Consider the following 15945-nt stretch of genomic DNA (forward strand, 5'->3'; position numbering starts at 1 on the left):
GTCTCCACAGGATATGCTTCATTTTTTATGTTTTGTAATTTTTATAAGATTCCACAGAATTTTTTTATTATTTCAACCCTGAAATTATTGGATTTAAGGCAAGTGCGTCCAGCTTTTATATTTTTACAAATGTTATCCGTCAATATTATTCTATCTGTCCTTAGTTTTTTTTTAATCAGCAGTGAGACTTTGAGCCTGTTGCGACTAACTGTTCATGGCCCAAGAGATTGTTAGGTGTTTCTAAATGTAATCTTATTGTGTTCTATGTATGTATTGCAAAAGATGTCCCTTAAAGAACGAGCTGCCACTTATGTTACTGCTCTGTATATATATTGTTTTAGATTACTTTTATGGTTTTATGCAAACACTGAATAAAGTGATTGATTGATTGATTGAGTAGTCCAAAAGAAAAAGTGGGGTCGTCAAGGTTAGGAGTGGATAATGTTAAGAAACAGGGTTTATTTTCCCAGCAGTGTCCCTGTCATTAATACATATCGCCCATGCTATCTGCGATGGTGGTATGGTGTATGAAGGGGAGGCTGTGTGGTATAAGTATACTTACTCCTCTGGAGTATGTGCTGTATCCAGTGAAGAATTGGTGGGGTCCTTGGGAAGATAACAGGGCAGGTGCATTTCCTAAAAAAAACTATCTTAATCTGGTGCCTGTGTAGGTAGGACAGTACTAGCTTACATTTCCGGGGTTGTTGAGGCCGCGAACATTCCATGTCAGTAGCTGCGCTTCAACCTTTGTGTTAGGAGTTACCATCAGGTGCCAGAATGAGGGGGAGTCGGATATGCATGTGTAGTGTACTATATGTTAGAGGGAAAGTCGTACCCACGAGAGGGAGAAGAGAGGGGAAAAATAAATGAAAAAAGACAAAAAATTAGCAAGTCCCAATTAGACCCCCCCACCCACACCAGGAGAAATCAACCTGGCGAATACCCTATGCCCAATTCTAGAAAAACAACATCATTACAGTCTGAAATATCCGTAGCGGCGAGCAACGCTTTGGGCGGCACAACGCCCGGTCCGCACAGATAGTCACTGAAACAAAGAGAGTTATTATGGATGGTAGAAGTTAAATAACTTAGCAAAGCTCTGGACTAAACCACAATCATGTAAAAGTACTCTACAATGTTGACTATTGTGTATATGGCCTTAGTGGGCTAATCCAGTAATAGTAGGAGAGGTAGAACAGTCGCTATTATTGGGGAAAGAGTTTGGCGCTATCCGCCCGTTCTCTATGCAGGGGTGAGAGCCCAGATGAGCAAGGAGGGCTCTGACAATTGTTGGCCTTTTGTGTTTTGCAGAAAGCCAGGGCATTCGCAGTGGTGTCAAAAAAGTGGGGTTTGTCACCTACAGTCACCCGCAATCTCGCTGGATATAGCATGGCTTATTTCAGGCCAAGTTTACGGAGTTGCGCCTTAATGTCGGCAAACTTTTGCTGCGGTTCCTGGACTGCAGCAGGGTTATCAGGGTATAAGGAGAGCGAGGAACCCTGGTACTGCAGTGGAGAGTTCTCACAGGCCAATCGGAGGTGGGTGTCACCGTCTCCATAGTTTAAGAGACGTGCAATAATGGGCCTCGCAGGGGCTCCAGAGGGAGGGCGTGGGCCCAAGGACCTATGTGCTCTCTCTACAAGGAGAAGTGTTGGGCCCCAAACAAATCAGTGACTAATGTCTCCACAAAGAGCTTTGGGTGTCCAAGGTTGGTTGATTCTGCCAGTCCCAAAATCTGTATGTTATTCCTCCTGGATCTGGCTTTTAAGTCCTTGTTTTGATTGCTACCGCCTTAAGCAGTCGTTCAGTTTTTTCCAGGCGGCGTGTCATGTCTCTTGTCTGATCTTCATGTGTGGATATGCGTCCTCGGCCACATCCAACCCGGTGCCATGCCGGTGCAGGCGTTCTCCCATTTAGTCGAGTCACGTATCATTGGTGTGGAATCCGGATCTCAATTCAGTGAATTGGAGATGCACAGTGGTGGAGGTAATGGGGAGAAGGGAGAGTCCAGCGGGGTCCCCGCGTGCCAAGTGCCGGAGTATATCAGGGCCCTCACTGATGCAGGGTCTCTGAGGTATGCAAGGCAATTGTTTGTCCCCACAACAGAATGCCACAAACAAGGAGGATGCAGCCGAGCAAGAGAGCTCAATAGGTCTGAGCAGCCCAGTGCAGTGATGAGGGAACAGGCAATGAGGCAAGGAGAGTTCCATGCATTCCGGGGGCAAAATCGAATGGCCCGACTGTTGCAGTGGTGATGCTGGGTCGTGGCGATCTCTCATGGGGAGGATGCAGCGTCCCAGCCTTGTCTAGAGGGGCTGGTATGCCCGATGCAGCGAGCTATATATTGCAAATCGGGTCGTGGTGGGCCCAGTACTGCTAGGGCCTGTGGTTCAGGGCAGGAAGCCCCACGTTGTCCTGGTGGCGGTGGCGCGCCATGCGGCCTGTGGCGTGGTGCTCCCGGGTGAGGATGGAGAGTCTCAGGTAGGTGGTGTGGAGGGCCCAGCATTGAAATGGAGGGCCGGTGCAGGGCAGGGAAGTGGCACCATAGCGGGCCAAGCGCCACCCTCGCCCATGCCACTTCTCATCCGCAGCGATGGCCCCCAACCACTCACCTCGGCAGGCATCAGGGGTCCCTCGGACGTCTCCCAATCAGTTCGGAAGACCCCCGCCCACAGCGATGATGGCTGGATGTGTGCAGAGTCGAGGGAGGGCCTAGCGGGTCACTGCAGGCCAGGCCTCAGGCTCGCCCGCGGCCCCTGTCGTTGGAGGGCCTCCGAGGCAGGCAGGGCCCCCTTCCCACACCAGCAGGGTATAGCAGTGGCTCGATGACATGGAGCCGGGGCCGGAAAGCCCTCACTGCATGCGTCGTCAGTGCAGGCGGCAGGATCACAGCATTTGCGGGTGTTAGAAATGGGGGTCTCTAGTTGGCAGAGGTAGGTACCTTTGTCCAAATAGGGATCCTTGCTTCTAGTCCAGGTAAAGGGGATACACACTTTGGACAACACCGGCACACCCCCTCGGTAGCTTGGCACGAGCAGACAGGCTTATCCCAAAGGCAATGTGTAAAGTATTTGTACCAACACTCACAGTGACACCGTGATAACCCTACAAATGGGCACCACACCAGTTTAGAAAAGTAAAGTATCTTTATTTAAACTTGACAAGACCAAAACGACAAAAATCCAACATACACCATTAAAACTATGACTTTCAAAAGGTTTCAAGAACTTGTACCATAGAAATCTATGGATGTGTGACTTTTCACCAAAGTACCTGGAGTTGTCAAAGTTCACCAATCCAAACAGCCGCAGCATCAGAAAACAAAGAGATGCAACACTCCTGAGACCCTGAGGAGGCGATGCGACAGTCCCACTGCATGCAGAGGAAGGCTTGCGTCAGTTCCGGTCTGTAGGGGGAGAGATGTGTCAATTTTTCGTGCCGGTTCCGGTCCGCAGTTGATGGGTCAGGGAAGCTTGTCGCACAGGTACAATGCGTGGACCTTCGCAATGAATCGGCGATCGATGCAGCAGCGGTGCGCGGCGCTGCATTGGTCCTCTTCAGCTGCAAACTCTCAATGCATCGATTCTTGCAGCAGCGATAGGCACTGCAGTGATTTTCGCACCGGCGCAGCAAAACTTGGAAATTCAGGCGCCGTGAAGATGCGTGAGAAAAACAGCTACAAGAATAGCGATGCATCGCTATCTGTAGTTCTTTGAGTCTCTTTTCTCCTCCACCTTCCAAACAGAAGCAACAACCTCCAAAGGGCCAAAAGTGGCACAGGCTCCTCAAGGCAGGTCAGAACTCACAACAGCAGAGTTCAGGGGAGCTAGGGGTAAAGTCTTTGTGTCCCTGAGACTTCTGAACAGGAGGCCAGCTCACTTCAGTCCCTTGGAGATCTCCTTCAAGCAGGGGAAACAGCACACAGCAAAGTCCTTCTCCTTTCCTTGGCAGAAACAGCAACTGCAGGCCAACCCCAGACACACAGCAAGGGCAGTACTTCTCCTCAGTCTCTTCAGCTCTTCTCCTCTGCAAAGGTTGCTCTTGAATTCCAGGAATGATCTAAAGTTCAGGGGTTTTAGGTCTAATACTTATACCCCAAAATATCTTTGTTCTCTTTGTGCAAGGGGCTCTGAGACCGGTTAAAACAAGTTCTGGGGCACTCTGCCAGTGCACAACAACATCCTTTGTTAGTGTGGGTCTTGGTCCCAGACACACCACAGGGTTTTGGAGTCTGATTTGTGGAAGGGCAGGCGCAGCGCTATTCAGCTACAGGTGCTACTCCTCCGACCCCTTTAAATGTAGATCAGGCCTATTCATCCTAGTGCTGACTCATACAGACTCCTGAAGCCACTGCAACTCCCCAGCCCCTGTTACTCCAAAGCCAGACAGTCAATCCATAAACAGGCAGAGGCACAAAGGAAGGTTGAACAAGAAAAATGGCCACTTTCTAAAGGTGGCATTTTCAAACACACAATTTAAAAACCATCTTTACTAAAAGATGTGTTATTAAATTCTGAGAAGATTTGCTTGTAAAATGTTACAAAGCATTCCCCGTTCTGTCCTACGGGCAAGGTAGCCTTTCATTAGTGAAAAACGAAATTTGCAGTATTTCACTATCAGGACATGTTACACCCACCAGTACAGGTCCTACCTCTCACATACACTGCACCCTGCCCTGGTGGGGAACATTGGGCCTACTATAGGGGGTCCTATGTGTAAGAAAAGGGAAGGGTAAGTCATGGCAAGTGGGTGCACTGGCCAGGTCGACATGGCAGTTAGTAAACTGCGCGCAGGCACTGCGGTGGCAGGCCTGAGACATCTTTCCAGAGCTACTCATGTGGGTGGCCCAATCAGTGCTGCAAGCCCACTAGTAGCATTTGATTTACCCGCCCTAGCACACTCAGTGCACTTTACTAGGGACCTACTGGTAAAACAAATATGCCAATATGGGAGAACCAATCACAATATTAATTTACAGAGGGAGAACCTACGCTTTGACACTGATCAGCAGTGGCAAAGTGCCCAAAGCATCTAAGCCAGCAAAAACAAAATCCAGCACAGCATCAAAAACACAGGAGGTAGAGGCAAAAAGTCAGGGAAAACCACGCCAAGTATGCCAGGTCTAACAGCAGGGAAAAGCGACAGCAATGGTATGCCATCATGCGGATTCGGGTGGGGGGCTCCGGAGCTTCAATGCCATGTGGCCATCCTGGTCGCCGGCTTGGCCATGCCCCTGGATTTTGCAGTTCTTACAGTCCGGTTGTTTCTTCACCGTTAACCTACTTCAACTTCAGAATACTTTGTTTTTTCATATCTCCCTCTCTCCATGTTTTAAATAAATTAGCAATCTTCATTCTTCGCTGACTCCAAATTTTCCTGTCTCTGTGTGAACCTATTGATGCACAGCTATTTTCTAAAATGCATTACAAAATGTTTCTTAACGTTTCCAACTGCTTTATGCAACAATGTTGTAAATGTTGCTTTGAAGTGAGAAATTGATCCCACCCACCCCCACCAGAGAAGGCGGGCGTTGCAGCCGCAGTGGGACAAAGGGACAGGGAGTCACAAGGTTTAACAAGAAAGAATCTTAGGACGTAAAAGGGTAACTGCCCGAACAAGGTCCTTGGGATGCCTTATGCTTGAGACTCTTGAGAAAGTGCAATTGCCCAAACAAGTTCCTTGGGATGCCTTATGGCAGAGACTCTTGAGATAAGTGCCAGGACAAGGTCCTTAGGAGGCCTTACAGAGGGATAGTTGAGGGCAGACAGAGGATAAGAAATGGTCAGCGCTAGGTTGACACGTCTCTTGCAACCTAGACATGGTCATGGGGCCATGAACGCCAGATATTCGGTAGCAAGTTGAAGCCTTAAAGCCACGACCCGCTGTACCAAATAAGTGACAGAAGTAGAGCTGTGACGACGGTTGTAAGTTATAGTTATTAGTATGCAACAATTTATATGATGTACACTGTATTAAATGCCTTATGTTGTAGTTCAAGATGAGCCAGAAACAAGCATGTTGATAACAATTGTGTACCAACTTATGATGTGGATAAACTGCAGCCATTTTAACACCGTAAAAGGTCTTGGTGTACATAATTGATGGGTAAGAAAGAATGGTGGGAGGGGAAGTGAGTTGCTCATTTCCATTAAGTATATTTTTTCAGACACTTAAATACATTGGCTATGAAAGGGAAACACGTTTATTAAACTATATCCTTAAATATTTGAAAAGGTTTATTTTAAAAGGATCACAGGTTTAACTGATGTGAATGGTTCAATGAAGGACACAATTATTAGTTGAATGGTCTTTCAAAGTGCAACAGTAATATAACAAACTGACAACTGTGTTTTTTTACACGGCTTCAAGAAATACCGGATGTACACAACATCTAGAAACTAGCCTGTAATGGATCGAGAACTTAAAGTATATCATCAAGTTTTGATTGTATTTCAAGCCTACCAGACTGCGCAAGCTGTTTGGTTGCAAAAACCTGTTGTGAACTTAAAGTGGTTTCAGAGCCTACCCATTAATTACCATTGGTAGATTTTCTTGTCACTCTCATTACCTTGTATATTATTTGTTGCCTTGTGTGGGCTTGCTTGCCTCTTCTTTGAAGACCTGGTTCTTCACAAATAGACATGGCGCATAATTTACATTAAAACGATCCTGTCCTACTGTCCCTAGCGCCAAGACGCCCCTGGGCATTTGTGAGCTGTATAAATTATAAAAACAAATCAAATCAAATCTCTTCTGTGTTTGTCCCTCCCGGGAGCATAGCCTATTTACCTGTGTCCTTCCACTGATTACTTTTCAAAACTAAATTTTTTTTTTGGTTATGCACTCTAAGTGAGTGCATGTATTTTCAAGCTTGTCTCCTTCATGTATTTCTCTCCCCCCACGCTCTGTGTTTCTCACTCATGTGCTTACCCCCAATCCCTGCTGTGTTGCACTCACCATCATGTGCTTCTCCTCGCATTGCTTTCTCATTTGTGAGCTTCGCCCTTGAGTGCTGCTTCCCCCTTCCACCCATCCACTCCCGTTGCTTCAAACTCCCACCCACATGTTGCTGCCCCTTCCCCCACCAGCAATTTTTATTTTAAATTGATGTTTTTGTTTTTTTACAGAGGAGTAGGCAGAAAATTCCTTGTGGCCTACCTGCCTTAAAAGCAAATTTACGATCCTTTTATTTCTTTAAAACATTTTTTTACTAATCCATCTAGGATCTGAAAATAAAAAAATAGCTCTTGCGTCATCTTGTAGACGTGCATGTATAATAGACAATGCGTGCACCTGCCAAATGATATTGGCGGGTAGCCTCATCATCACATTTTTTTTTTTTTAGTTTTTTACCTTGCTGCACCACTCTCTTGCTGATGCTGTACAGCATGGCTAAAAGACAATTTGCAAAGGCAGTGGATTTCAAGAGTGAGAATTATTGCCTTTGCTAATGCTTGTTTAATTTGCATTCTGGTACTCACAGTTCTGTATTTCTAATGAGAAAAACAAAACCAACAAATAAATGCACTTGGCCGTAGAGCAAATTTAGGTTTCCTTATTTCATATGTTGTAAAAAATTATCAGTTTTTGCTTCGTACGAAAACATATTTTTCACTGTCCCATAGACACGTGTATTTAAGCCAGAAAGTAGGAACATGGGACAAAATGAAGAAACGTGAGGCAGTTTCAGAAATAGTTGACTGGTTATTTCTATTTCCATTTCATTCTGGTACCCCTAGCTTTGATATTTTCATCATGAACTCACCAAAAAAAAACTTGGTCTGGCGTACTCAGCAGTCCTTCTTATCTCTGCTTGTGATAAAAGTCTAACTCAAGAAGCCACACATGCCTCATGCAAATACCACACATAAGGCCGTACCAACAAGGAAATGTCACTCATTTGCATACAAAAAACTTTCATCTATGTTATGTAATGTGGATTAAGGGCTATATGACTGCAACAATGAGTAACCATAGATAAGCAATGGATTACATGCATGGATGGATGAGCAAAATCATGGCTAAACATATCCATCCAATCAGTAAGGAGACACTCTCAGTTTTAAGCCAAATCTATTGACTTTGCCATTGATTGTTTTTGAGAGGCAGCAGTGAATTTCTCCATATCCATTGACCATAATGATTCAAATTCAAACATACATTGATACATCTAAGATGGCTGGAATGTAAAATGTAATATAAAAATGTGATAACATTCTGAATGGGACAGTAAAAGGAAGGTCGTACTAAACCGCAAATTTCTTTTAGAAACACATTTCTTTACGTAGGATATATTTTAAATCATTATGGGCCATAGGTATCAAGCACTTTTCTCATTTGCAAACGGGCAGATTTTCAGAATCTGCCCGTTTGCGAATGGGAAAAAGCTTTTTTAGATGTTTTATCCCAAAAGGCCATCGCAAAATAGAGAATCGCAAAATTTGTGATTCTCTATTTTGAGAATGCAATTAAGGAATTTCAAATTGCGATTCCTTAAATACAATTCTGGAAGCACCAGAAATTTGCTATTTGGCCTTAAGGAATTTCAAATTACCACCAACTTCAAGTTGGTGGTAATTTGCAATTTTCTTTAAAAAAGCACCCTTTTGAGTTTTTTAAAAGTGCCATATGTGCACAGATGCATATTTCAGGGGTGCAACAGGGGGTCCTTTTGGCACCCTTGCAACCTTGAAATTGCATTCTCAATTTGTGATTCTCTTTTTGGTAATCGCAAATTGAGAAGGTCTTCCCATTCATTCCTATTGGCCTCCTAGCCCATAGGCATGAATGGGAAGTTATTCCTTATTTGCGAATCTCAATTTGCAATTTGCAAATAAAGAATATGTAGGATTCGCAAAATTTTTAGCAAATCCTACATACATTACATTGCCCTAAGTTCTGTGTTACCCAGTACAACTGCCCTTCTTTAATTTGGAAGGAAGAGTAGCTGCACTTTTCAGCACTGCTACACTACATTTATTTATATAGAGTACCAGCACTTCTCAGGAGCTGACAGGTACTCCAAATAGTGAGAACCTGCACTTCTATATTTCCATTTAAAGCACTGGTTGTGGCTCATAAGTATGATTTCTCCTGGCAATGACCTCTTATAGCATTTCATGCAAGATGGTAATAAATAAATGTTTTGTCTCATTGAAACTACCTTCTGTTAGCTGTAATGTCTCTACTAAGGCCATTAGAAACATTAATTTAATGTTTTCCTCACTACTTTTGCCATTTGTCATTTTTAGGTCGAGCATCAGCATGCATTCGCTGTCAGCAAGACCTGTTGTAATCACTCGCACTGAGTGTGATCCCGCCTGCCATTTGATATTGGTTCACTTGTGTGCCGCTTTTATTTCCTGGTTCCTTATTTGTTGGTGCTCCACATACATCACTTCCATTTTTAGGCGAGGAGCACAGGCCAACTACAGTTTCCTTACACTGTAGGTCTTTATGTATTCTATTGGAGACTACTTATTTATGAACATGGTGCCCGCTGTACTCAGCAGCCACGTAAGGCCTTTAATGTGCACCGGCGCCAGCTACTTACTAACATGGTGACCGCTTCTCTCGCAGCAATGCAGTACCTTTAATGTGCAGGGGGCTGATTATTTACTAACCTAGGTCCCGCTTCACTTGCAGCCACGCAGTATTTTTAAAGGTGCATGTGTGACGCGCTTTGTTTCAGCTTAGCACCTGCTTTCGTTAGTATCTCTCTTGGTCCACCTCAAAAATAGCAGCAGCGGCGCTGCCGATCACCTTCCTGGCGCTGCATGTCTTCCGCTGCTGCTGATCATTCTGTGTATATTTTAAGAGGTGGGTGGGGTGGTAGGGAGCCCCGCAGGAACGAGCTTCCGTCCCCACTGCCACCGACAGGTAATACCTTTAATGTGCACGGGTGCCACACTTTGTTTCAGCACGGCACTCGCTTTCATGTAATCTCACATGGTTCACCTTAAAAAAAGCAGCAGCAGCGCTCCTGATCACCCTCTTGGCACTGCATGTATTCCGCTGCTGCCGATCAGACTGCGCAACTTTTTACCAAGGGAGCCCCGCAGGATCGAGCTTCCGTCCCCACTGCCACTACACCTGCTGTTATAGCGAACTCCTCGCAGATGTCTCTTCCCCCTCACAAAAGGAAAATGTATGACATGGTTAAATGTAGTGGACACTTTTCGCTGTCCTTTTGTTGAGTGTTTTGTTTTTGCTGATTCGTTTTCAGTTCCGTTCCCCTACAGGCTGCCAGCAATGGTGTACTTTGGCATGCCGTGAGCTGCTTTCTGTTATTTGTTCTCTGTAGCCTGTACATAATGCCGTCTTCAAGCTTTCCATGTTATTTATATTCATTGCTGTCGCGGTTGAAATGCATGTTTATTACTGCTTCCTTTGTGCGAATTTTATATTTTTAATAACAATATGACTAATATTGGTGCACATTATGCATCTGCTGTCCTGTCTTTGGTTGCTTGTTTTACGTACTGTATAGTGCGCACACCCAGGAACGTAGCTTCCAGTGGTAGTGGTGCAGCAGGTGCAGAGGCAGGGGCCCATTGAACCCTGATTACTGCTGTATTTCACAGTCTAAACCACAGCTTTCCAAACTATGTGGCGCGACACATTACTTTGTTGTGACCCATAAGTAGGTGTGTCGCATCGGCAGAGTTGAGCTGCAGGGGCTCTTAGAAGGGGCGAAGCAACAACAAAGCCATATTAACATGCACAAGGTCTTTAAAGACCTCTGAAGTGCTCAGGTGCGACTGTGAGCAGTCCCGGGCTGCCACACACGACGGGGTGGGACTCCCCGCGAGAGGCCAGGTGTCTGACACACGTGAATCCACCCTGACTGAAAAGCTGCATGTAAAACATTTAAATTCGTAGACTAGGCAAGCAGCTCCTCTCACACAACTTAACACCGACTACAGAATAGCCCCATGTCACACTTTTAAAACTCCGTGCTTCATGTGCGCTTTCAGACCTGCACTCTGAGTAGGGAGATGTCACACTTGTAACCCTTCACGCCGAGAGGCTGCATAAGAGTAGAGAAATGTCCGGGTTTTACAACAGCGTCTGGGTAAAAGATCCAAATGTCCCGGTTTTAGTATGCTGTTTAGATCACCCCTGCGGGCCTTCCAGCAACAGGCAGAGTGGCGCTGCAGGGGCTCTAATATGAATACAAACAAACCCTAATTAGCACATTAAATGGTCTTTTAAAGACCTGTGAAGTGCTCGGTTGCGCTGTGTGTGTGCCCCTAGAAGCTGTCTCAGCCCGGGCGACACACACGATGGAGGGGGGCTCTTGGGGGGTTGGGTGTGTGGGATTCATTTGTGGATAGTCCATTTGGCAATGGGCCCTTCACTGGGTGAATACGGTGGGTTATTGGGTCCAGGGGGTTGGCCTGGGGCAGCCCCGGGATTGCAGTGCACTGGAAAGAAAAGCTGCCAAAAAGCACCATAGAAGCTTTCACATTTACATAATTCTGCACGCTGCGGGGGAGGGAGTGGGGAGGGGCGCTGCGCACCTGGGCACCACCAATACAGGAAAATATTAAAACGATTTAAGAATGAAAGCAACATTTTTTCCTCTTTGTCCCAGACCCTTATGGAACCCACAGAATATGTTGGTCGGGGGAGAAGAGGAAGAGAGACACAGAGGGAGGGAGTGAGACAGAGCAGGAGGGAGTGAGACAGTGAGGGAGGGAGGGATTGAGGCAGAGGGAGGGAGTGAGACAGAGAGGGAAGTAAGACAGAGTGAGTGAGACGAGGGAGACAGACAGGGAGGGAGGCAGAGTGAAACAGAGAGAGTGAGACAGAGGGAGACAGAGGGAGAAAGTCAGAGGGAGAGGGAGTGAGACAGAGAGGGAGTGAGACAGAGAGGGAGGGAGACAGAGAGGGAGTGAGACAGGGAGGGAGTGAGACAGGGAGGGAGTGAGACAGAGAGGGAGTGAGACAGGGAGGGAGGGAGACAGAGAGGGAGGGAGACAGAGAAGGAGTGAGACAGAGGGATTGAGACAGAGAGGGCGGGAGGCAGAGGGAGGGAGACAGTTGGAGGGAGAGGGGGGGAGACAGGGGGAGTAAGACAGAGAGGGAGGGAGAGAGAGAGGGATTGAGACAGAGAGGGAGGGAGGTAGACAGTCGACGGGCGACAGATGGAGGGAGACAGATGGAGGGAAAGGCCACCTCTGCCACAGATTCCCTCACTAGTACCCTTTAACAGTGCCCCTTAAGTCTCTGTGTGTTGGGTGTGTGTGTGGGGGGGGGGGGTGTGTGGTGTGTGTGTGGGGGTGTGTGTGTGTGTGGGGGGTGGGTGGTGGTGTGTGTGGGGTGTGTGTTGGGTGTGTGGGGTTGTGTGTGGGGGGGTTGTGTGTGTGGGGTGTGTGTCTGTGGGGTGGTGTGTCTGTGGGGTGGTGTGTGTGGGGTTGTGTGTGGGTTGGGGTGTGTGTGTGTGTAGGGCCCGAACCCACCATAGGTGGTTCGAGCTCGCTCTCTGCGCTTACTCGCATTACTGTGTCCTTGAATTTTTTTTCACAAAAGGGTGTGTCACCAACATGAAAAGTTTGGAAAGCTGTGGTCTAAACGATCAGGGAGCCACGCCCTTCCTGGCTCTAGGCCTCATGGCACACTAGCTGCCCCTTGGTTTTGTGTGTTCAGCAGGTGCCAGACAAAGGGTACAGAAAATCTCATCTCTCTCTGTCCATGGACAGGAGAGACCCTCTCTGCCCCCGTCCCTGCAAAACCTCTTGTCCTCCTTGGTTGGGCCACGTCAACAGTCTCAGCAGAGTGGCCAAGGCACTGTGCATGGTTGTGTGCCTCGCACGGACTGTATGAAGCCCATAACACTAGATGAAGCATTCTGAGGGATGCACACCACGGCACTGCCTCTTGCTGCCCTACTGAGGGAGTGCACCCCTAAGGTGGGGGCTGTCATCAGTTTCTTCTTACCCTGTCTCTCTGTCTGCCGCTGGGTGGTGCTCTTTAATTCTCACAGTAACCTGTGCTCAATAATTGCCCTGTCTCTCTTTCTTGTACTCTCTTGCAGGCAATCTCCCCACTCATACCATGTCTGTTTCCACCCCACAGACTTTCTCTTTCTCTCTTGATACCCTATCAACCATAAAGTCTCTCCCTCTCACATCATTCTAATTATGTCTATCTGCTAAAACAGAGCCTCAGTCTCTCCTCCTCCCCCAACTCCATTCTAAACAACCTCACTGGGCCCACATTCACCACATGCCCCTGCCTGCCCCCTTCTCCTCCTGTCCCTCCATCATGTTTCTACTCCTCACTCTTGCGTCGTTTATTGCAGGCTGTCATTCTGTCCTCCCTTCCCTTTCATACTCCAAATCTTCCCTCCTCACGCTGCCTCTTTATAACTTTAGGTTTAAATTGCATCCATATAGCGCATAGGTTTAAATTGCATCTATATAGCTCATAGTACCACGGACGAGACATTGAAGGCCTTCATCATCTTTCACCCTATTCCTTTACTAGGTACATTCATTCTATCCGTCTTTTACGACCCCTCCATTCTGCCTTCCCTCAGCCTGTTCGTCCATTCTTTGCGAGCTCTTTGCTTCTCCTTACCCTATGATCCCTTAATTCACCACAAGACTTCCCCACCCCGTCCCTCCTTTCATCTTACGTTTTCATTCTCCCCACCCATCTCACACTCTCCCAACTGCTCATCACAGGTTGGCTGCCTTTTCGTCATTCTGTCCATCCTTTCACCAAAGGCTCTTTGCTTCTCAAGCGGGGTGTTGTGATATATTTGTATTGCAATAGGTCTCCTATTACTGAAAGTTAGAGCTATTGGCGTTCTAAATAATAAGGCAACGCCAATAGCTCTAACTTTCAGTAATGCCAGAGCTATTGAATTGCAAATGCTTGGTTTAGGTTGCTGTCCCTCTCTAGGCGTAGGTACAGTGGTTCTGTACACCCTCTATTTCACTGATCTAACCTAGAAACCCTTGCATGATCTTGGGTATAGTTCTCTGCGGGAAGTCAACATGATCACAGAAATCTATACTTTACTACTAGAACAATCACCCCTTTCTGTCGCTTGCGCTACAACCCATGGTATCCTTCCGCTATTGCAAACGTTGCTGTATCTAACTTCTTGAATATTTTTCCCTGATTTGCAGGTTCTAGGAGACTCAAGAGAATTGAATACATCAGAATATGGGTCTTCATATCTTGATTCGTATGAATTTATGAATTTTCCGGGCAATACTAGCATTGGAGGAGCACCTGAGTGCCATCGCACATCTTCACCCTCCGACTTGAAGCGGGAGAAGCCAAGAAGTCCAATTCTGAGCCGTTCTGCTCTGTCCACAAGGTTAGCAGTGTATCTGAAGTATGTTGATAAGCTGAATTTGGCCAGGAGTGTGTTGGGTCGTTGTTCATATTTTTAGGCCATAGTAGCTGGTCGTGTTGATTGGCTGGCGTTGTTTCTTTCCCTCTATAATCTGTTTTAACTTCTTTGTGTAAGTCCTTTGCAGCTGGTCGGCATCGCACAGTCGCAGAGGAAGTACACAATTCTCAAGAAAGATGAGGACACGCTAAAACAAGAGGGGGTAACAGAAACCAACATCCAACGGCATATAAATGATCACTCCATATAACTACAAAATATTACACCAAGCAGTAGTTTTTTATTTACTGTCCCGATTAATTGAAGTGGGGTGATTAGATGCTTTGCTCCTTCTGAGCATAATTACTCGTCTTTTAAACTTGCGTACACATAATCGATATGATATAATATTTCAATTATAGAACAGTTTTGGAATACATCTTTATAGGATTCGTATATCGAAATCACCCTATGTTTCCAAGGCCCAGAATAGAGAAGTGTGCTTTCGTCACCAAATGCATTGTAATTATTATATTTTGGATGTATGTTGTTACAACGCATACCTTTACAACACATTTTTTACACCGCAACATCCATTACAACGCATTCCATTACAGCGCATGCCATTACAACAAATTCTTTGAAACTACCTTTACAACGCATTCCACTGCAACGCATACTACATTTACAACGCATACCATTACAACGCATACCATTACATTGCATGTATGGTAAGTATTGGATAGTGTAGGGGTAAAAATTACTATTCTAACTCCAGGGGGCGCAGCAGTAGGGTAAGTGTTGGATAGTGTAGGGGTAAAAATTACTAATCTAACTCCAGGGGGTGCAACAGTAGGGTAAGTATTGGATAGTGTAGGGGTAAAAAGTACTATTCTATTCTATATACTAAAAGCAAGATATTTTGCATGGTGTATTATTAACACTCTTCTTGTTGATAAAATGCACAACTGACTGACTAAGACAATGGTTACTTAGAGGGATCTTATAGTCCTTTAGTCCTTGTCTTTAATCCTTTGTGTACTATTTTTCATCTTGAAAATCAAGCATTGAGTTGGACAGTCATTTATTAACTAATGTCTATGTTGTTGAATGCTGAGCTCGAGCCTTCTACACTGGCTTCCTGAGAAGCCTTTGACACCTTGCCAATGCTACCACTCAGAGATAAGTGATAAAGAGGTTTATTGGCCCATATTGCAGAGTCATTCTAGGATGGAACCCTGGGTCATCAAAGGCGAACAAGCTCAATCCCCATAGTTGAGGACCCGTAGCACATTCTTACCCCATGGCACATCCAAACTGGGTCTGACATCTTAAGGCACATTAGAAGAAAATTACTTGGTACAGAGGTTACTCCCAGTGGCAGGCCAATGATATCTCAGAGATGGCTAGCTGTGGTCTCCATTTCTGACACAAATTTGACAACTGACTCTCCTTCCGCCTTGACTATGACCATAAAGAGTGCAGATTCTTGGTCAATCTGGGCGAAGAAGCTATTAGCCGAAATTGTTGATGGCAAGGATCCTTGTTGACATGGCTGTCAGAAACATGAACACCTCTCTGCCCATGGTGCAATT

General features: G+C 46.0%; 1 protein-coding gene across 2 annotated transcripts in view; it reads left to right on the top strand.

The window, feature by feature from the left end:
* SPATA6L (spermatogenesis associated 6 like) overlaps positions 1 to 15945 on the top strand; it is a 529514-nt gene that overhangs the window by 456820 nt on the left and 56749 nt on the right. For both annotated transcript variants that reach the window (XM_086961205.1, XM_086961204.1), the window contains one exon: positions 14142 to 14335. In XM_086961205.1, the coding sequence (XP_086817331.1) occupies positions 14142 to 14335 (194 nt within the window). The remainder of the gene's footprint in view (positions 1 to 14141; positions 14336 to 15945) is intronic.

The sequence above is a fragment of the Lissotriton vulgaris genome, chromosome 3_1 (assembly GCF_964263255.1).
Source record: "Lissotriton vulgaris chromosome 3_1, aLisVul1.2, whole genome shotgun sequence".
Classification (NCBI taxonomy): Eukaryota; Metazoa; Chordata; class Amphibia; order Caudata; family Salamandridae; genus Lissotriton; species Lissotriton vulgaris.